The 22,907-nt window shown below is 46.8% G+C and overlaps 1 protein-coding gene across 5 annotated transcripts in view; it reads left to right on the top strand.

Annotated features, from left to right (window-relative positions):
* C2CD3 (C2 domain containing 3 centriole elongation regulator) overlaps positions 1-20,390 on the top strand; it is a 151,800-nt gene extending 131,410 nt beyond the window's left edge. For 2 of the 5 annotated variants that reach the window (XM_059410493.1, XM_059410483.1), the window contains exons 32-33: positions 2,532-2,643; positions 4,129-4,593. In XM_059410493.1, coding sequence (XP_059266476.1) covers positions 2,532-2,643; positions 4,129-4,368 — 352 coding nt within the window. In that variant the 3' untranslated portion in view covers positions 4,369-4,593. Of the gene's footprint in view, positions 1-2,531; positions 2,644-4,128; positions 4,596-19,576 lie in introns of those variants that run through there. The other 3 variants (XM_059410512.1, XM_059410520.1, XM_059410502.1) reach the window with 3 other exon arrangements.
* Positions 20,391-22,907: the final 2,517 nt, after the last annotated feature.

Raw genomic sequence — 22,907 nt, 5'->3', positions numbered from 1 at the left:
GTGATACAGTTTCTTATTCTAAGTGCTGTGATGAAACATGGAGAGAATGCTAGGGAACAAGAGGAAGAAGCTCTTGTAATACTGTTTGGAGGCATTCCAGTAAGAGAAACAGTAGAGCTGGACCTTAAAGATGAATAGGCATTCTGTAGGCAGAGGAGAGAGAAAGATCTAGTCACAGTGAACTGCGTGTCCAGAGGTATAGCCAGTTGAAAGAGCCTGGCCTGTGGGCAGCGGTTCACTCTGGGTAGAGCCCAGAGGTATGTGAAATGGTGAGAGGTGAGGCAGGGCTACCTCTGAGAACCTTTTATGCCCGGCTAAGGTGGTTGGACTCTATCCTGTAACCAAGTTCAACTTCAGTGTCCTTATCTTTAAAACAGAGATAATAATAGTACTTCTCTTGTGGGATTATTGTGAAAAGTCAATTAACAGTGTAAACTACCTAGCAAATGCCTGGTACATAGTGTTCGGTAAATATTAACTGGTAAGCAAGCAGGAGTGTGATTGGTCAGGTTTACGTATTAGAAAATTAGAGGGTGGATGATGGGTTAGATGAAGGGAAGGCCAGAAACAAGGAGACAAGGTGGGAAACTTGAAATAGTAATAAAAGATAAAGTGTGACCTAAAGCATAGTCTGCTTTATGGTGAAGAGGAGGGGCACAGATTGGAGAATTAGATAGGGGCAGGGAAGAGGAAGAAGGAAATAGAAAGGATGGCTTCGAGAGTTCTGTCACAAGTTGCTAGGTAAGCGAGGTGATTGACTGGATAGGGAACAGCACAAAAAAATAGTTTGTGGGGGAGGGGCACGTTTCCACTTCGGACATGTGTGCCTGTAAGACATCCTGGAGGACACCAGCTATAAAGGTAGGTGCCTCTGAAAACAGATGAGGGCAGCAGGGAGAGCGTGGAAACGGAGAAGTACACACACAAGATGGGGCCCTGAGGAGCCCCCAGCTGTAAGCACAGAATAAGACACACCACAGAGGAGGTGGAGAAGAGCTGGTTGGAGATGGAAAAGCAGGACAGAGGCTGTGAGGGAGCAGAGTTTCAGGGAGAAGTAGTGGTCAGTGCTCTGACACTTCAGGCAGGTCCTGTAGAATGTGGACTGATGGTGGCATTAGCGTTGAGGAGGATGGTGCAGAGGTGGGAACAGAAGGCAGACTTCAATGGCAGGGAACCTGAGGGGTAAAGACAGAATAGGCACCTTTTTCCCATGAACCAGGAAAATAAGAATAGCTGATGTTTAGTGAACACTTGCATCTATAAAGTCATGTAATCCTCAAAAGATACCATTGCTATAACCAGGTGAAAAAATAGGTGCAAAAAATGAATTTTCCCGAAGTCACTGTCTAAAAAGTGGCTGAGATGGGGAGCTTTGGAGCTTCAGACACATCCGTGACCCCTAACAAAGCTTTTCTTTCCCCACAGCATCAACTAACTGGAAGAGTCCCCAGTAGTCAGAGCAGCCAGATCCTGCTTCACTTGGGCCTCTAAAAAAAGGCTTGGGTAAAAAGGCTCCTCTCCTTCAGGGTCTCCACCTCCACCTCTTTATAGAAAAATCAGGGATTTGAGCCAAAGCAGGAAAGGATGCATTTCATTCATTCAGTAGACACTTACTGAGCACTTACTATATCCCAGGTACTATGCTAGGTGACAGGAATATGACTGTGAAAAAGAGATCAATTATCTCTACCCTCTTGGAGTTCAAAGTCTAGCATGGAAGAACCATGATAAACCAATTCGAACCAGAACCATATTTGGCTTATTGAACAGAAACAAAAAAATTAGAACACCAAAATAGCCCCCTCCCAAATGGAATCATTGCTTTGAGTGAACAGATGTTATTGGAACACGGGTGTTCTTGCACAGTACTGGATTAAGTCAGAGGATATGGAGAAGTACAAGATGTGGTACTTGCTTCTAGGGCTCAGATGCAGACCGGGTAGACAAGCCGTACCACAGAGAGCCCCTTCTATAGAGTCCTCATTCCTGGGTGTTGTAACTGGCAGGACACTGCCTTTGAAGCCGCCTTTCCACCCTGACCCTGTCGGACTCTAACAGGTCAGTTTTGGGTCAGCAGGTCCTCAGCAAGTTGAATGAAAATGAAAAAACAAATTGAAATGTTGCTGCCTATCAGCCTCAACCCTTTCAGGGTTCTAGGGAAGTAGTGAGGTAACTGATGGAAACTGCCCTTGCCTTTGAGAAGTTTCTGGAAGGAATACTGAAACAAATCAAGACTCCTAGCAGAGTAAAAACAAGCAGTATCTTGTGTTGCAGACTGCAGGAATCACAATGGGCTGACTTTAGGAGAGGCTTCCAAGAGGAGGAATTATTTTAACTAACACTTGCAGAAAGTATAGACTGATTTGTTAGGGGTGGGCAGGGTCTTCCAGGCAGAAGGCACCACTGGAGCAGAGGTTTCATGGACAAGAATAAGTTGGAGGAACTGAGTGGGGGTGACTAAGCCCAAGGGAGATGCTAGTCTGGCAAGGGGGGAGATTTCTAGGTAATTGTGTCCCTTAACTACCGTCTAGGCCAGAGCCCATTGTGGTACCCAACTTCTTTTTGCCTCCCCAACAGTTGGAGGCCTCCATGCGGATGCTCTCACTCTCTGCAGCTATGCCACCACCAGCCGCAACAGATCAGGTAAGAACAGCCAGCTGACTTCCCTCTCCTAGAATCCTCATCTCTTCCATGAAAGCATGTGCAGAATGCAGAGCTGCCCTGGGCCAGCTTTCTGAAAAGGCAGCAGCAATTGTCAGTCTCCAGGCTTGTGCTGAGCATATTCTGAAGGCCCAGGGGTACACAAGGAACTCATCTGGGGTGAACTAGGCACAAAATGAGGAAGAGTAAATATGTAAAGAGCAGGGCATCATCAGCTAAGTTATGTGGAAGAAATAGTACAGAAATGTTAAAAACAGGACTCAGCCAAGAAATGAATATAGTAAGTGCTCTGGGAGCGCCACTAAGTCACGGTGGGCATGAGCAGAGGAAACTTCAAACAGGAGATCCAACCTCAGCACCCGGTGAGAGATGTGTAAGTCTAGAAGAAGAGAATAGTATCAGGGCTGTACCCATTTGTTGTTTACAGAACATCTTGTAACTGTTCATCCTTTAGCTGAGCTAGATGGTTACAGATCCCAGCTCTCCTCTTTTCTGCCTTGGCACCGCACCAGTATAGTAATAGTAATAACTACTTCCGTAATCATTCAGCATATATTTCTAGAGTACCTACCCTGCATCAGGCACTGTGCTAGGTTCTGAGCATACAATAGTAAACAAGACAAATTCCCTGTCTTCATGGAGCACAAAGAATAAACAAAATATTTACAGATTGTGATGAGTATTGGTGTTCTGAAAAGAACAGGGTCTCTCTGAGGAGGCAGTGTTTAAGCTGAAAGATGGCGGTCATGGTGGTGCTTGCTGGGCACTGTTCAAAGCACCTTGTATTGAGGTGCTATTCAGCAACCTAATGAGGTACATGTTTTATCCAGTGTAGGAGGGTTCCCATTTCTCTGCATCCAGGCCAACACCTGTTGTTTCCTGACTTGTCAATGTTAGCCATTCTGACTGGTGTGAGGTGGTATCTCACTGTGGTTTTGATTTATATTTCTCTAATGCCGAGTGATGTTGAGCACTTTTTCATGTGTTTGTTGGCCATTTGGATGTCTTCTGTGGCAATATATCTCTTCACTTCCTCTGCTTCTTTCTTTTTTTTTTTTTTTAAGATTTTATTTATTTATTTGACAGAGATGACAAGTAGGCAGAGAGGCAGGCAGAGAGAGAGAGGGAAACAGGCTCCCCGCTGAACAGAGAGCCCGATGCGGGGCTCGATCCCAGGACCCTGAGATCATGACCCGAGCTGAAGGCAGAGGCCTAACCCACTGAGCCACCCAGGCGCCCCCCTCTGCTTATTTATTTATTCTTTGGATGTTGAGTTTGATAAATTTTTTATAGATTTTGGATACTAGCCCTTTATCTGCTACATCATTTGCAAATATCTTCTCCCATTCTGTTGGTTGTCTTTTGGGTTGTTGACTGTTTCCTTTGCTGTGCAAAAAAAGCTTTTGATCTTAAGGCCCAGTAGTTCATTTTTGCCCTTGCTTCCCTTGTCTTTGGTGATGTTTCTAGGAAGAAGTTGCTGCAGCTGAGGCCGAAGACGTTGCTGCCTGTGTTTTCCTCAAGGATTTTGATGGATTCCTATCTCACATTGATGTCTTTAATCCGTTTTGGGTCTATTTTTATGTGTGGTGTAAGGAAATGGTCCAGTTTCATTCTTCTGCATGCAGCTGTCCAATTTTCCCAACACCATTTGTTGAAGAGTCTGTTTTTTTTCCATTAGACATTCTTTCCTGCTTTTTCAAAGATTAGTTGACCACAGAATTCAGGCTCTCTGTTCTCTTCCACTGATCTGTGTCTGTTTTTGTGAAAGTGCCATACTGTCTTGATGATTACAGCTTTGTAACAGAGCTTAAAGTCTGGATTTGTGATGCCGCCAACTTTGGTTTTCTTTTTCAACATTCCTCTGGCTATTTGGGGTCTTTTCTGGTTCCCTATAAATTTTAGGATTATTTGTTCCATTTCTTTGGAAAACATTGATGGTATTTTGAATAGGGATTGTGTTAAATGTGTAATTGCTTTAGGTAGCATATACACTATATATATTTCACAATATTTATTCTTCCAAACCATGAGCATGGAATATTTTTCCATTTCTCTGTGTTTTCCTCGATTTCTTTCACGAGTACTCTATAGATTTCTGAGTATGGATTGTTTGCCTCTTTGGTTAGGTTTATTCCTAGGTATCTTATGGTTTGGGGTGCAATTGTAAATGGGATCGACTCCTTAATTTCTCTTTCTTCTGTCTTGCTGTTGGTGTATAGAAATGCAACTGATTTCTGTGCATTGATTTTATATCATGACACTTTGCTGAATTCCTGTATGAGTTCTTACAGTTTTGGAGTGGAGTCTTATGGGTTTTCCACATGAAGTATCATGTCATCTGCAAAGAGTGGGAGTTTGACTTCTTTGCCAAATTGGATGCCTTTTATTTCTTTTTGTTGTCTGATTGCTGAGGCTAGGACTTCTAGTACTATGTTGAATAGTAGTAGTGACGTGGACAGCCCTGCCATGTTCCTGATCTTCGGGGAAAAGCTCTTAGTTTTTCCCCATTGGGAATGATATTCACTGTGGGTTTTTCATAGATGGCTTTTATGATATTGAGATATGTATCCTCTATCCCTACACTGTGAAGAGCTTTGATCAAGAATGGATGCTGTGCTTTGTCAAATGCTTTTTTAACATCTATTGAAAGTATCATATGGTACTTGTTCTTTCTTTGATTAATGTATTATATCACATTGATTGATTTGCACGATGTTGAACCAACCATGCAGCCAGGAATAAATCCCACTTGATCATGGTGAATAATCCTTTTAATGTACTATTGGATCCTATTGGCTAGTATTTTGGTGAGAATTTTTGCATCCATGTTCATCAGGGATATTGGTCTGTAATTTTCCTTTTTTTTTTTAAGATTTTATTTATTTATTTGACAGAGATCACAAGTAGGCAGAAAGGCAGGCAGAAAGAGAGAGGGGGAAAGCAGGCTCCCTGGTGAACAGAGAGCCCGATGCGGGGCTTGATCCCAGAACCCTGGGATCACGACCCGAGCCGAAGGCAGAGGCTTTAACCCACTGAGCCACCCAGGCGCCCCTGTAATTTTCCTTTTTAATAGGCTCTTTCTCTGGTTTGGGGATCCAAGGTAATGCTGACCTCATAAAATGAGTTTGGAAGTTTTCCTTCCATTTCTATTTTTTGGAACAGTTTCGGGAGAAAAGGTATTAATTCTTCTTTAAATGTTTGGTAGAATTCCCCTGGGAACCCACCTCGCCCCGGGCTTGTTTATTAGGAGATTTTTGATGACTTCAATTTCCTTGCTGGTTATGGGTCTGTTCAGGTTTTCTATTGCATCCTGGTTCAGTTTTGACAGTTTATATGTCTCTAGGAATGCATCCATTTCTTCCAGATTGTCTATCTCTGGCACACAGCCCTATTTGGAGTCTCCAAACCCAGCCAATTCCTGCAGCACGCTCCCGCATCCCTCCTAGGGAGGAAGGGGGTGGCAGTGACCCGACTATGCTGGGAATCATGGTTTATGGCAACCCTGAGCTGAGAGCCCACTCCTCAGCTCCATCTTTGCAGCCAGCTTACCCGCTCCAACACCTGGGAGCTCTGCCGCACTCATGCACCCCTGGTCTTTCTGTGGCCCCAAGGGACCTGAGACCACACTGTCTCAGCAAGGGCTCCATTCCCCACTTAGCCTCTGGAGCAGCATCCCTCATTGGAGTAGACCTGTAAAAGTTGTGACTCTGTGCTCCTCTCTTCTATCGCTTGCCGGGAGCTGGCCCCTCCCCGCCACAATCTGTCTTCCCGTATATCGCCTCAGATTCACTTCTCTGAACATCCTACCTTCCAGAAAGTGGTCACTTTTCTATTCCTAGAATTACTGCTATTCTTTTCTTCAATATCTTTTTGAGTTCATAGGTGTTCAGAATGGTTTGATAATTATCTAGCTGAAATCCTGGGACCCAACGAAATTTAGGTCTCCTACTCCGCCATCTTACTCCTCCTTCCCTCTTAAATATATTTTATTTTATTTTATTTTATTTTATTTTATGTTATGTTATTTGTTTATTTGACAGAGATCACAAGTAGGCAGAAGGGCAGGCAGAGAGAGAGAGGAAGAAGCAGGCTCCCCGAAGAGCAGAGAGCCCAATGTGGGGCTTGGTCCCAGGACTCTGGGATCATGACCTGAGCCAAAGGCAGAGGCTTTAACCCACTGAGCCATGAAGGCACCCCTTCACTTAAATATTTTTAATGCTTTTCCAGGACCTACTTTGATGACCAATGGAGTCCATCCAGAAGCATCTTGAGACCCTAGGGTATATCCTAAAGAGAAGCCATCAGATATCTGATCCTTTTACTAGTTTTCCCTCCTCCTCTCTCCCTCAACTTCCCTAGCACCATTTTCAGGACATCTGATTTTTTTAGTAGACAGATCAGTCTAAGTTCTCACACATCTCAGTTCTCATCAAATTTGTAAATCCTTTCTTGGAGAAGGAAAGATGCCTGCCCCTACTCAGGAGCTCTGCATTTTGTAGGCTTTATTTCTGCTCTGGTTTGTACTCTCCAGCTCATCTCTTTCCTCTTGCATGTCCCATACATACTCACCAGCATTTATGCTGGAGTCACCAGCCTCTATCCAGGTACCAGGCACAAGCTTTTGAGGGAGACACCCATGAGGTCAAACACTGAAGCTGCTACTAAGTAATTAAGGGATCTTGAACATGACCTTTCTGAGTTTCTGTTTACTTTTATGTACCATCATGCTAAAATAATTCTTACCTAATAGAATGATGGCAAGAATTTTCTAGAGGAAAAAAGTAGACACTGTTAGTTCCTTTTCTCTCTTCCCCTCCCAGCAAAGTGGATGAAATGTCAAATGAGTCACACCCATAGGAAGGGAGTCTATGAGCCACTCCGAGCTGTTGTGTTTCCTACCACGCAGAAATGCTGTTCTTGCTTTTCTGTTTCTGCCTTCATGATATACCAGCTCCCAAGGGAATTATCGGTCTTTGATCTGTTAAACATAAGACACAAGTGTGGGAGAGGGAGAAATAAGAATTTTCACTTCAATTAAAGGGCAAGTCTAGTTTTGAGAATGTAAGTCTTAAATACTTTTCGGTTGTTTCTCTTTCTTAGTCACAGCAAAACTCCATTGTTTATCTGCTGTTCTCAGTGCTCTTCTCTCCTCAGAACCTCATCCTGGATCTTGCTTAGGGTAACTAATCATCACACTCAAAACTGGCCATTTCAGCACTGAAAGTCCCAGGACACCTCAGGAGGCTGATTGTTCTCACTAGCAATGACCCTGTCACTACTGGATGCATATTTTCCGAGTCTTGTGCTCTGGCTGGCTGCTGCCCAGTGCTGGATAACCTAAGACTCAAATCAAGTTTGTGTTTTAGACTGTAGCAAGTGGAGGCACCAAAAGTTAAGGGAAAAAAATATTAAGAATTACATTTATTTTTGAAAGCATTTGACATAGTTACCATGGGATAAGTCAGAACTTCAACTTCACTACACTTATGGTTTATTTTAGATCTAATTATGAATTATACTTGGGCAGGAGCCCCATAATCTCAGCTTATGGTCTCGGAAGGTCTTCAGAGTAACCTCTTTGAAGAATTTAAGACAAAAACCAGACGTTCATATTTGCCAACATACTTGCTGGTGTTCTCCATTCCTTCTTCACATTCCTGATTTCCGGCCAGGATCATTTCCTTTTAGCACAAAGAACTTCCTTTAGAATTTCATGTACTGCAGACCTACTGGCAACACCTTCAGTTGTCTGAAAATATCTTTATTTCGCCTTCATTTTTCAAGAATATTTTTCCCCACTGGCTATAGAATTCCAACTTGAATTTTATTTTAGCACTTTAGAGTAATCCTTCCACACTCTGACTTACATTGTTTCTGATGAGAAGCAGGCATCATTCTTTCTGTTGCCCAGAATGGTAATGTGACCTTTTTAACATTTGACCACAATGTTCATGATTGTGGAGGCAAGGGTAGGATAGGGGAGGAAGAACACAGGTCTATACAACAATATTAGCAGTGTTTGAGTTCTTAGGTTGATTCTGCTAACCTGGGGGAAAAAAAACAAAACAAAACAAAACGGGTTATTTTACCAGTTTATTCTGGAATAGCAGAGGAATTGCAGTTTGGGGACCAGCAAACTATATCAAAACAGGCAAGTCTGCAGAACAGAGGAGAGGGGCTTACTTTTACAAGGTGAAGGGAGGAACCTGGGAGGGACTTTTCTGCTGAGTTCACCTTGTCTACGTTGTTGCTGGGCAAGGAGGAATTCTTCCTTTTTCCTGTTGGGGTATGGAAATAAGTAAGCTTCTTTCTGTTGACGAAAGCTAGGTCTGCTTCTTACCATCAGAGCTAGTGTGTGAGAGCTCTCCCTTCAGGGCTTCCTGACTCCATTTTAAATGAGGTTTCCTTTATTTTCACAGTCAGACTGGGTTGTGGATTCACAGATGTTCATTTTTATAATGCTTTGTAATTTACATATATCACATAGTTTCTTTGGTGTTTAACACAATGAAATCACAAAACTGTATGTAATTAACATTTTAAGAGTGATTGAATGGTGCCAAAATGGGGATACCAACTCCTTCCATAAATCTGGCTGTGACTGTGAAGCAGGGAAATAGGGTAGTGGCTAGAGTAGCATGTGAGGTAAAGGGAAGGTTTTGGGGTTTGGTTTTATTTAATATGGGAATGGCTACAGCTTTCTTTATGTGAATGCAGTGGTCCCATAAAAGAATGGGAAGATGCAGGAGAAGAAGAGAAAGGATGGTCCTTGAGTCAGAGAGGGCATGGGATGCAGAGCACAGGTGGAGGTAGCCTTTTGAGAGGAAAAAGAAAACACCTTGAAGCATGAAGAAAGATGGAGAAGATCAAGAATATCGGTGCTGGGACGCCTGGGTGGCTCAGTTGGTTAAGCAGCTGCCTTCGGCTCAGGTCATGATCCCAGCGTCCTGGGATCGAGTCCCACATCGGGCTCCTTGCTCAGCAGGGATCCTGCTTCTCCCTCTACCTCTGCCTGCCGTTCTGTCTGCCTGTGCTCGCTCTCTTCCCTCTCTCTGATAAATAAAATCTTTAAAAAAAAAAAAAAAAGAATATCGGTGCTAAAGCAAGTAGGATTAGAAATTTGGTAGTGTTTCCCATTTGATGGAAGCTTCTATTTTCTTTACTTTTTTTTTTAAGATTTTATTTATTTGACTGAGAGAGAGAGCACAAGCAGGGGGAGCAGCAGGCAGAGGCAGAAGGAGAAGCAGGCTCCCTGCCAAGCAAGGAGCCCAACATGGGGCTGAATCCCAGGACACTGGGATCATAATCCCAGCCAAAGGCAGATGCTTAACTAGCTGAGCCACCCGGGTGCCCATCTATTTTCTCTTCTTGTCTCTTCTTGTCTTCTATTTTTTGTAATGTCTTGGGCCTTGTCAACTGTAAAAGTGAGAGTTAGGGACAGAAGGGCAGCAACCCTGTCCTATACCCTCGTTTGAGAATGTCATCTGTTCTGCCTCCTCCTAATGCTAGCCTTGGCCCTGAAGGTTGAAGGGGAGCATTTTGAGAGGCTGCTGGGCTCTTCTCAACCAGTGTCCTAGGACTGCTGCACTGTAGCTAACCTGCTTCAGGGCTGGCAAGCAACCCGTCCCTGCAGGAGGAGAGACTCTGCAAGCACTGGTTCAACTGTTCTGGCCTCACCAGCTCTAAGGGAAGGCCTGATCCTTCACTTCATGTTGAAATGACGCCCTAGAGCCCAGAAACCTGGCTCTAGGTTTCTGGCTCAGAAACATGTCCAGCTTTTGTGAAGCAGGGTTTTTTCTACCCTTTCCCCAATGGTGTAGTGGATACAGGTCTCTATGTGACATTAGTCAAGTCTGATCTTGCTGAGTCTGTTTCCTCACTTGTCAGATGGGGTTATCGCGTCTCACAGGGAGGTTGTAGAATACCAAGTGCCACAGAGATAGGGAACAGAGGCCGACCCTTAGCTCTGCTTCTCGTGATTGCCTCCTTTCCGGCTGTCGCGCTTTCAGAAGGAGAGGAGGAGGTGGGTGGCTGTTGAGCAGGACTGCTGCATGCCAGCCAGTGGCAGTGTTGTAGTACTTGTGCATCAGTCAAGTTCTGCTGCCTCTGCTTTCTCTTACCTCCCATGATAAAGGACCTCTTCGCTGGGACGGCTTCCTGGTTTTATTGAAAGTTACGTCTGATTCTGTTTGCTTTGCTGCTTGTGGGTAAATTAGTTTTATCAACTTCCCTAAAGGGGAGGAAAGAGAAGATGAGACAGCAGCATCTCACATGTTGTTTTCCCCCCAGGTTTCTGTCCTCTGCTCTTGCAGCTGTTTCTTTGGGGAAATCTCAACCACTTCAAGTATTTTAAGTTATTTACATTTTGACGACCTGTCAAATCCTTATCTTCATCTAGACTTCTCTCCCATGCTGCAGACACACTTGCATCCAGCCGCATCCTAGCCATCTTTTCCCTGATGTGTCACAAACAGTGCACTATGTCCAAAACTTGAGTTTGGCACCTCCCTTTGCACAGCCCTTCTGCCAGAAGCTCTTTCCCCCCTCTTGCTCCTTTACCCCCCACACCCCAGAGCTCTTCTGTTAGCAGGGTCTGTTAATTCAGCCCACTAAATATCTTCTACGTGTACTCACTTCCCACCATCCTGTTATCTGTCTTCATCATCTCCCTCATGACTTCTAACGAGTCTCACTCATGTCCACGCTTTCCCACAGCTGGAAGGGAGGCGGACTCTTCAGGGTTGTCAAAAAGCAAAACCTTTTTATAATTTAAAAACCCATATTCCTGGGGCACCTGGGTGGTTCAGTGGGTTGAGCCCCTGCCTTCAGCTCAGGTCATGATCTCAGGGTCCTGGGATCCAGCCCCATGTCTGACTCTCTGCTCAGACCTCAGCAGGTGAGCCTGCTTCCCCACCCACCCACCCTTACTGACAAGTAGGCCTTTCTGCCTACTTGTCATCTCTGTCAAATAAATAAATCTTAAAAAATAAAAACCCATATTTCTAAGCCACCTATCAAATCTGAGTGCCCCATTTATTTGCCCTCTCAGCAGTGTGTGACATAGTCGATCTCTCTCTCTCTCTCTCCTTTAAATACTTTCTTCACTTGTTTCTAAGGCATCAGTTCAAATAAGTTCTCCACCTCCCTCATGGCGATTCCCGCTCAGCTGCCTTTGCTGGTTCCTCCTTATTTCCCCTACTTGTTAACAAAGGAGTAACCCTGGGCAGAGTCTAGACTGCTCCATTTACATTTGTTTTCCAGATGATCCCATCTGATCTCAGAGCTTTAAAATCCTTTCTACGTGCTGACCACTGCTAACTGTTACCTTCACTCAGACTTTTGTCAACTCTAGGTTCATGTGGCCCCCCTGCCTACCCAACAGATACTTCAAATTAACAGATACTTCAAATTAACTTAGGTTAGGTATTTAACAGATATTTAGGTATTTAACAGATACTTCAAATTAACACTCACTCCAGATTTTATTCCATAAAGCTCTTCCTCAGTCTTCCCCATCTGTTAACAGACACCCTATCCTTCTAGTTCTGTGGTTTAGACCAAAACCCTTAGAATCCCCCCTGACACCTCTATTTCCAATCCACCAAGAAATTCTGGCAGCTCTGTCTTTAAAATACATCCAGGAGAACAATAAAGATTCGCAAGCTTGTAAAAAAAAAAAATACATCCAGATCTAATTTATCACCACACCAGCCATTACCACCACAGTCTAAACCACCGTCACCTCTTGCCTAGATTATTGCAGAAATCTCTCTTGCCATTCTGCTTTTGCCCTTGTCCCTGGCAACCCATTCCGCATACAGCATCCTTTAACCTTTTGAGATGTTGAGTAAATCCTGTGACTTCTCTACTTGGAACCCTCCAGTAACTTCTCATTAATGACTAGGAGAGCCAAAACTGGGCCTGAGGACACATAGGCCAGAGCATAGGAAGGTAATTTCGGCCTCAAACTTGACACATACATCTTCTGACAAATTAAAGTCATAGTCCTGAGCTAGGTTCAGAGAGGATAGAAGGCCCCTTCCCTCGGGAGCTCACAGTTCCCCAGGGTAGCCAGCTTTATATTTTATATCCAGCTCCTATCAAGTACCTGTCATGCTTAAAGGGCTGGACCTGGTACTTTAGACTGTGTCTGCAGGGAGCTCGGTTCCTAGGGGTACTGGCCTCCAAACCACTCACTAGCTTTCCCAAGTGATGTTAGCCTACAATAACACTTATGGAAAACAAGACAAAAAAAGAATGAATTTAGGGAAAAGAAGCCAGAGCCACAACAGTGGCTTGAGTAGAATTCAGAGATGAAGGAAAGGCTTTATAAGCTGTGATTCTGGAGAAAAGATACCTCTCAGGGAATCAGCAGAATTTGGCAACTCAGAGGTCCAAACAGTGTACGCTAGAAAGGAGGTCAAAGGTAGGGAGGATTTGAACTTAACCAGAACAGTTAGGTTGGAATAGAAATCAGAAGCAAAGAGCAAAAGTAACCTGTCATCTGAGTTTTGGCCTCCCTGCCTGCCTGCACGGCACTTCTTTACTGTGAGATGGGCCTTGTCTTATTCTGTGCCCTCCTGCCAAGGCCAGGCTCTCCACACAGCAGGAACAAGTTCCCGGACGAACCACAGGCATGGGGCCAGGTACTGTTGTTCCCAAGGAGTAAATAAATCTTTTTGAGAGAGAGAGAGAACTGTATGAGTGTTAGCTATTATTATTATTATCATCATTACTATTGAGATGTCTCCCCTCTTATTTATTGTTCCATTTTGGGGGGAACTGGTACAATGAAATGCTAAGGGATAGGGGCGTGATCAAAAGCTTAGCACCAGGAACTGGAAGCTGGGAAGTTAAGCCCCACAGAGCAGCCTTGAAGTATGGAAGCAGTTTTCAAGCTATAGCGGTAGACTCTTTGCTCCATTCAGATCCTGAGTTAGAGGCCCAGGGTGAGGATATCTGAGGATAACAGATCCCTAGCCTCAGAAGTCTCTTGTCTGCCTGTATATGAGTCTTAAGGCTTTAAATTTGCCTCTCTTCTTACAGGAGTTCAAAGAATTTTTCTGTCTCTTGGTTTCCCTTCCTCAGGCCTAGAGGCATCTAAGAGATGCACAGTCCTGGTAGAGAAACCCAGCTTCCATAAAACTGTCAGATCAGGTCAGCTGGGGCCCAAGGGAACTTCCTGAGCCCAGTATCCTCTCTCTTCAGCCTGTGGTCTAAGCCTGATGGCTGAGATGTCCCTCTTAATGTACTGCCTCACTTCTTTGAGCCACCAAGTCCCCAGCTCTCTGCAGAGTGCCAAGAAGAATCCTAAAGGTCCAAGGGTTTTTGATAAAAGTCCATACAGAGAGCTTTTAGGAGATGAGCTCCCTTGCCAAGGGTGTACAGAAGTCAGGGGTAATAGCCAGAATTGGCTGGTGCCCACCCTGACCCAGAATGCAACTTGGCAGGCACCTCAAGGGAAAGGGCCCACAGGACCTTTAGGCAGACACAGGGCTCAAGTTGCCTGAGCTACTCTGAAGCCAGAGTCTGGGAGGAGCAAGGACCTCTTCCAGGAGTGACACTTTAACCTTTCCCTCTCAGGAGTCGGGACTTTCAACCCCTCTCCCTAGCAGGGTGTGAGTTCAGAGGGTCAAAGGGTCTTGATTTAGTCAGGCCTCTTCATTCTGTAGATGGGGAGACTGAGGCCCAGGGTGAGGGAGTGACTCTAGTCCCTATAGAAGGGCCTCTTGTCAGGGAAGGCTCCTCAGAGGAAGGATAGGGAAGGAAGTGGGTGTGGTGAGGAACGGAGGGAGCAGTAGGTGGTAAGAACCATGTGACCAGGGCTCTACTGCAGAAGCAGAGGGTGAGCTCAGAGTAGGGAGCCCAGCCACACTGCACTTGAGCTGAGTGATCAGGTTTAGGATTGGCCTCTCAGGGCTAGGCCCTTGGTCTGTGTTTTGTCCCCACATTCCCCCTGCTCTTAGCTGTAGCTGCTGAATCTGCAAACTCTCTTTAGCCCAAGGAAGTCCTAATTCCAGCCGTGGGAGAGAGGACTCTGGGAGCCACCGGTGCCAGGTGAAGGCAGCTAGCCAAGGGGGTGAAAGTTGAGGAAGACAGACAGCTGTACTGAGCTGTCTCTGGGGCAGCAATCCCGTTGGCAAGCCTTCCTAGGCAGCCAGAATCAGGGAGCTGTTTACTTTCAGTTTTTAGCCCTTGCAAAAGTTTTGTTTCCAGCAACTAAGTCTGTGTTTATGTTACCTAAGGGGATCGCTCTGGAAAAGAACAAAACTTCAGTCCTGATGCCAGGTCCAGAGGTTCACTGGGCAGAGGGCAGTGGAGCGGGGAGAGCTTGGCCAGACCTGGGGGCATGCCTTGGGGAGGTACAGTACCTTACTTTTGCTCTGCCTGGCGTGAGGTCTGAGAACAGCAAGTCCTCTCTGTAGCAGGTGTATCACAAGATGTAGCTGACCAGACCCTTGGTCACATATGAATTTCATTTCACCTTCATAGTAGACCTGGATTAGAAGGCCAAACAGAAGTTCTTAGTTCCCTTTGGTAACAAAGATACCAAGACCCAGAGAAAGAGTGTGTCTTGGCATCAAGCAAGTGGATAGTTGAGTTTGGCCACAGACCATTTTCCTTCCACTCTACCCCACTGCCTCCCTTCTGAGAGTCTCAGGAACACCCTGAAGCAGGGGTAAGTGGGGAGACCTGCACCCACCACCTTCCTGGCAGCAGGTGATCTGTTCAAGAGGATCCACTGGGGGACTAGAGTGAAGAGAACCCAGAATATAGTGGCTTGGACCAGACCACATTTCAACCCAAAGAAGAGGGCTGGGCCTCGGGGAGCCTGGGTGGCTCAGTGGGTTAAAGCCTCTGCCGAAGGCTCAGGTCATGATCCCAGGGTCCTGAGATCGAGCCCCGCATCGGGCTCTGTGCTCAGCAGGGAGCCTGCTTCCTCCTCTCTCTCTGCCTGCCTCTCTGCCTACTTGTGATCTCTGTCTGTCAAATAAATAAATAAAATCTTAAAAAAAAAAAAAAAGAAAAGAAAAAAAGAAGAGGGCTGGGCCTTCCTGAGGGAGGTTTTGGAGAAGATACTATGTCACAGGGACCTGGCCAAAGAAGGATCTACCAGCTGGAAGCCATTCCTGAGTGACAGAGCACCTCCTCTCCCATCATCTGCTCATGAAGCCCAGCCATGCTGCAGTTGGGCTGGGGGCTCAAATTTAGGATTTGTCTCTCAGGGCTAGGACCCTGGTCTGTGTATCTTGTCCCCATTTCTGCCCTGCTCCTAGCTGTGGCTACTGAATCTGCTACTCTAGCCCCAACAAGTCCTAGTCCCAGCCTAGGGGAAGGCAGCCAGCGAAGTGGGTGGAAGTCAAACAAGGCAGGTATCTACTGAGCAAGGGAACCTGCTCAGGGCTTGGGCCCCCAGGGCTCCAGCAGGAGCATGTGAGGATTTCCGAGGAGCAGTCAGAACATGGAGGGGTGTCCTTGTTCTGAGCAATTTCACCTCTGCCCAGCCCCTCCTTAGTTGTGTGTTTTGGAGTAATAACTAATGAAGGAAGAACCTTTACTCCCAGTCAAGATGTTTTTTAGACCCTACTGAGGTCAACAAAAGCCAAACGCTGCTGAGTGTGTGTTCTCTGTCCTTCCACACCCCTGCCCTGCCTAGTAGACAGAGCCAAGCCCTGTCCCTGGGCCTGGGCCATACAGATAAAGCCCCTGGGTTGCCAGTGGGGATGTGAATGCTGGGAAGTCGGTTGAACCAGCCACACTTGATTCAGCTCCAGGGCAGATGTTGGCCCAGCCAGTCAGTGTGGGCCTGTGCTCAGGCCGTTCCCCCCAGTGAAATGACCTCATTCCACCTCCAGTTTGGCTGCCACTCTGCCCAGCTAGGATCTCACCTCTGTGTGAAGCCTCCCCTGGCCATCCTAGCTGTCATGAATTGCTCCCTTCTCCATGCTTCCGAGTTCTAAGCTTCATCTCTGTGATTGTTGGGTGGGTTGGCATCGGTCTTCTCCCCTCTAGCCTGAGCTAGCCTCTGGCCCTATGAGGACAGAAACCATGGCTACTTATTGTCCTTAGAAATTGATCAGGTTGAGGGACGCTTGAATAACTCAGTCGGTTAAGCATCTGCTTTCAGCTCAGGTCATAATCCCAGGGTCCTAGAATGGAGCCCCACATTGGGCTCCCTGCTCAGCAGGGGACCCTGCTTCTCCCTCTCCCACTGCCCCTCCCCACCAAAATCATGCATATGAGCATGCATAGGCATGCTCTCTCAAAAAAGGAAAAAAAAAAAAAGCTTAATAAATTTATTTTTAAAAAATTGATCGGGTTAGATTGATCTTAGGCTCCTAAAAGGCTTGATGAGTCACTAACAAAGCTCTTTAATGGTCATTTCATAAACTGAAGTACCCAACTGACCTTTCCAAGGATGGAAAATAAGACCTACCAGAACTTCTTGAAAACAGTGCTTCTCATCTGGCAGATGACACAGAAGCTTGGTTTAGGATTTGAAATAGGGGACTATGCTCTTAGGCCTGTTTTCCCATTTAGCTTTTAAAAACAAACATCTCTGTCCCCTTTCACTGTCGCAGAGAAAGAAATGGAAAGTTAAGGTACAGCTGATGACCCAGAAGATCTGTCTGCAGTGGAGCCAGGGCACTAGAAGGGGATTCATCATTACCTCTAAATCCTAAATAGCTCACAACATTCTTAGATCTTGGGAGTACAGAGGGGTATATGAGGACTTAATGTGCTTCCAAGCGCCTGAGAGGATTTGACCTAACCAAAGGCCTGGCATATGGTAGACCAACAACCACTGGTTCTAGAATGAATAAATAAGATGTTTTTTTTAAGAGGCAGCCTCCTCCCAACCCAATTTCAGCCGCTGGCCACCAGGGCTTGGTCCCACCCATTACTGGTCTAGCAGTTAACAACCTCCTGTCTTGGACCTGGCACAGTTGGAGTCATAAGCATCAGACTCAGTCCGTGTCTTGCAGAAGCACCCATCCAGTGCAGAGGAGGAGGGCAACAGCCAGGGACTGGGCAACTGGTCTACCCTGGCCTGAGGCATTAAACAGCACCTCTCATATTTTGGAAGGAAGAACTCCAGTCATGAGCAAAGAGTAGTTTTCCTTTTTTCCTTTTAGCCTAGGCCTTCCTAGAAGACATAGAGCTGTGGGTTGGTTCTCAGGCAACCCTAACTGTGGGCTTTCAGTGCTGAGAGTTTGCTCAGGTTCTGTGGACTCCTTCAGCATTTAGAATTCCAGATTGGGGGCGCCTCGGTGGCTCAGTGGGTTAAGCCACTGCCTTTGGCTCAGGTCATGATCTCAGGGTCCTAGGATCGAGTCCCGCATTGGGCTTTCTGCTCAGCGGGGAGCCTGCTTCCTCCTCTCTGTCTCTGCCTGCCTCTCTGCCTGCCTCTCTGCCTGCTTGTGATCGCTCTCTGTCAAATAAATAAATAAAATCTTTAAAAAAAAAAAAAAACTATTAAAAAAATAAATAAATAAAATAAAATAAAGAATTCCAGATTGGCAGGTAGTCCTCAAGGCTGCCTGGCTTTCCACTCCCCTTATCACATTCTGACTGCTATTCTAATTTTTTTAGTAGATCACTCTGTCCTCTCGGTGCCATGGAAGTCAAGAACAGGGTTCTGAGGGCACCTGGGTGGCTCAGTTAAGTATCTGTCTTTGACTCAGGTCATGATCTCAGGGTCCTGGGATCGAGCCCACACATTGGGCTCCCTTCTCAGCAGGGAGTCTGCTTCTCCCTCTCCTCTTCCCACCCCCCACTCGTGCTCTCTCTCAAATAAATAAATACAATATTTAAAAGAAAACTGGGTTCTGTTCATTTCTGTCTCCTCACAGTAGGCATTAAAAAGGTTAAGTGAAGGAAAGGAATTACTAAATGTTACTATCCCAAAAGCAACTCTCGCTGGGCCTCAGTTTCCCATTTGCAGAATCACAAGTGGCATGGAGGTAGTTTCAGATCTCTGGGCTCTCCACCAAACTGATTCTTGGTGCCTGGGGAGTGGTGCAGTGAGCTGCCTATGCCTCCATCAACTTGTGAAGACCTCAGCACATGGATTTGGAGACAGAGAAGAGCTACCCTTCCTTAGGGCAGGCTGCATGCTGTTGAGGTCAGCCAGGTTGACCTGTGGTGGTGACCCCCATCTCCTTTTAGCACTGCCTCTTCCTGTCAACTGGCTGCCTGTGTTGGCTTTTTTGTATAGCTTTGAGCTCCTTCAGGGCAGGAACCTGGTACAGAAAATAAAGTGGAGTGGGGAGCAGTTGAATGAGCAAAAGAGTGAGTCACATAGGAGTCCAGAAGACCACCATCACATAACCCAAATGTACACTAGGACCTTAAAGGGGAACTGGTGATACCCTGTCAGCCTGAGGCAGGGAAAGTTTTGGTAGGAGGGCAGTGTTGGGATGTGGTTCATGTCACCTGCCGGCTGTCAGAACTCCCAGGGGCCATACTGAGAGTGTAGTATTCACCAACATCTCCTCCCTGGCAATTGGATATATTCCCATGGTGACATGTAGAACAGTTACAACTCAGAAGACGAATAGCTTACCCATATTCATGCAGCAAGAGAAGGGATGAGGCTTTAGTCCTGTCCCAGAGGGAACTGCTGCTCCTCCACAGGCACACAGAGTCTCAGCTAGGGTTCACATCCCGGCTCTGCCACGCCAAGCTGTGGGACCTTGAGTTTATTTAAACCTGAACTCTAGTTTCCTGTCCATGACGTAGGAACAACGTGCCCACCCGTGGGGTTGAGAGGGTTAAACAAGGTCAGGTCCATAAAGTGCTTTGTAAACCAGTCAGCTCTATGTCAATATTAGCCAGAGAACCAAGATATGAGAGGAACCAAAGTCATTTCTTGGAGGTGCCATATCCTCACCTAGCTGACTTCTTCTTTCAGGACAAGAGTGAGGCCTCCAGCAGAGTCTTGTCCAGAAGGCCTTGTCGTCCCAGACCCAACTCGCTGCCTCCCAACTTGCCTGAGGAAGAAACTCGCAGGATCGCACGGATATTTTCTTCCCAGTACTCCCAGAAAGACTAATACAGACTGAAAGACAAAGGGAAGGATCCGCCTCCCACCTTCCTTTGGCCTTGTCCGGCTCACATGAGACACAAGGTCTGCTTCCTTCAAGGCCATGAGAGCCCTGAAACAACCACCAGCCTAGTCCATGGGTGCCTTGGGACCCCATCCAGTGCAGCCTGGAGGAATGTCCCAAACCAGTCCAAAGTCCACCTGCTAGGATTTCAGCTGCTTCCTTCTAAACAAAATAGACTCCAATACCCAAGTGGAACCACCCATCTTTTGACCAAGGGACCCAAGCAGGCATCTCTCGGCTGAGAAACTCCTTCCAGTGTCCTTGATAGCCTACTGCTGACATGAGCCCACCTTCTGCCTGAATATCATGGGCCATTTTTGACTTAAAGTTTGGGTGGGGTAGAGGTGGGGGTGGAGATTGTGTTGTGCATAGCTGAGGAAGTCCTTGGGCCACCTCCGCTGATTTGCTTAGAAATAAGGGTGTTTTATAGATATAAATTATTTTTATGCTGTGTTGAATTAATCAATAGAAAAGGAGGGGGGAAAATCACCTCCTTTGGACTTTTTTTGATTATCTGAAATTCTAACCATGCTTTTAACTTATTGTTTTTACCCAGCTCTGAAGGTCCTTGTTCCTGCCTGTGTTTGAATAAAATCATATTGGTATTTGTATTCTGTACACAGGTGTTTCCTGGATTGGCTACTGGACTGGGGTGTTAGGAATCCATTTGTGCTCTAATAGCCAAAGGAAAGCTTGAAAACTATACATTCCCTTAAGCTCACCTTGAACCAGGGGCCAAGGTCACCACAAGACTTCACGGTGAGAGATCAGATTGGGCAGACACTCCATTATTCCTTTGCTTGTGCCTCCAATCCAGCAACAAAGTGGAGGAGTCTCCTGGAACAGGTCTGCTCAGAATCCCTGATCTCACTAGAGTGAATTGCTCTGGGTTAAGACTGTCAAACTCCAAACATTTGAGCAGCTGCTATAGACAGGGCTTGTGGGGAAGATAAGAAAAGCACAAAGATGTGCAGAATGGCTGGGAGAGAAGGTTGGAGGAGAACTAACATGGAGGGTCCCGCTTTCCTCCCCAAGCACAGGCCATTTTGCTTAGTCCTCATAACAACTCTATAACCTACACGTCGTGATACAGATTTTATAGTTACTGAAACTCACCAAAGTCAAGTTCTTTGCCTCTGTTTATGTAGCTAGGAAAGGAATCACCACATACAACATTTCCAGAGGTGTCACAAGGCTTCTGCACACAGGGAGTAGCCAGTGAGTTGTCTGAATTGGGGAAACTGATAGAGAAAAACCATGTGGGCTGGAGCAACCAGGGGGTGCTTCCCAGAAAAGTCGGAGGATGAGCCCAGAGAAAAAACCAGGAGAGCACTCAGAGCCACATGCTGCTAGGGACAGGGAAGAGACATGTCTTGACACTGCCACTTCCCTCATAGGTCCCCTCCAGCTTGACTGTCCTTCCATCTGAGCCGCTGTTGCCTGTCTGCAAAGCAGAGATAATAACGCTTCAGGGGGTTGTTGTAAAGACTAAACGAGATGACATTTGTGAAAGTGCTTCGCCTGCACTTGGCACTTGGTGGAAGCTGAGGAAATGTCAGCTCCTCCCACCACCCCACCCCCGGAGCTCCCGAGCTAAGGGGCAGACAGGCAAGCACCCCAACAGCTCTGATACAGGCAGGACGCGCCTGAGGGTGTAGGGTGATGCACAAACCCCGAGGAGGAACCGGGTGCCCCCCCCATCATTGAAGTGCCCTCCCACCAGGCTGTTCCCTTTTTGTTCTTCTTGGCCCCCCAGTCTTCAGCCTTCAGCCTGCCTGCTCACCCCTCCCCCCATCTCAGGTAGACAGTAAGAGCTTTCAAGGCAAGGGCTCCACCTGCCTTAAGGCCACATAGAACCTATAGAGGGGCAGTCTGGGGGCCCAGGCCTGAGGGGTTAAGCCTCAGGTGAAGAATATTCCTTCCAAATCCTGCTCCAGCTTCTGTAAATAACCTGATTGGGTCAAGTTGGGATAAGGCCACAGCAGGACACAGGCTGTGGCTACCCAGGCGGTTTTTCCTACCCAGGCTCAGAGCAACCCCCCAAAATAAAAGGGCACCCTAAGGGTCTGTAAACCATTACCCCCACTTAAAAAGAGTGTGCTCGGGACGCCTGGGTGGCTCAGTGGGTTAAAGCCTCTGCCTTCAGCTCAGGTCATGATCCCAGGGTCCTGGAATCGAGCCCCGCATTGGGCTCTCTGTTCAGCAGGGAGTCTGCTTCCTCCTCTCTCTCTCTGCCTACCTCTCTGCCTACTTGTGATCTCTGTCAAATAAATGAATAAAATCTTTAAAAGAGTGTGTTATTTACCAGTATCCTCTCCTTGAAAGTTGGATCTCTTTCCCGGTGACAGCTCAGAGGTGAAATGCCTTGTGAGCCATGCAGCCTGGCTTAAGGGCATGAGGTACGTACTTGACAACAAGCCATCATCTCCCTCGCTTCCTTTCAGGCACTGCCTCTGCAGAGACCTGAAAATGGATGTTTCTGCTCACCAGATGCTGGCTACTCCCAGCCCTTGCCACCAACCTTTGAATTTCCAGTGTCTGTTGGATTCTGGGGACAGGGAGCCACAGCAGACACACCTGGCCCTGCCCTCAAGAAGCCTCCCAGGCCAATGTAAGCTGAGTCCTCCCTCTGGGGACTCCAGGGCCCACGGCCTCCTTGTTTGAGCGCCTGCTGTTTGTCCCTTCCCATGTACCCACTGCAATCTACCCACCACCTTCAGGCCAGCATTTCCAGCTGGAGCCGGCACCTACTTCCTGAGCCCAGCCTCAGCGGTCCTAGCAGCTCCTTCCCTTATGATGGGAACTGCCTGTGCTACTGATGTTAGGGCAGGGCCTGCTCCAAGGGAGAGGACAGACACAGCCCTGGCTTTGCACTTGAATGTCTAGACTTGTGACCACTTGCTCTGTGGCCATGGCTCTGTGCCCAAGTCCAGAAATGGGTTCTGCCTACTCCTCTGCCCTACCCAGTTAACTCCCTTCTCACCCCGGAATTCCCCTCTCTTCTCCTGTCCCCATCCCCTTTCCTGTGTCACCTGCGTCCCAGGTTCAGATGTGCCCCACCCTGCCCCTCAGTGCCTACTGATGGAGCCTACAGTAGTAGCAGCTCCTAGGAGCCCTCCCTGCCGTGCTCCACAC

This window comes from Mustela nigripes, chromosome 1 (genome assembly GCF_022355385.1).
Source record: "Mustela nigripes isolate SB6536 chromosome 1, MUSNIG.SB6536, whole genome shotgun sequence".
NCBI classification, from domain to species: domain Eukaryota; kingdom Metazoa; phylum Chordata; class Mammalia; order Carnivora; family Mustelidae; genus Mustela; species Mustela nigripes.
This window is presented reverse-complemented; position numbering and strand designations above follow the sequence as displayed.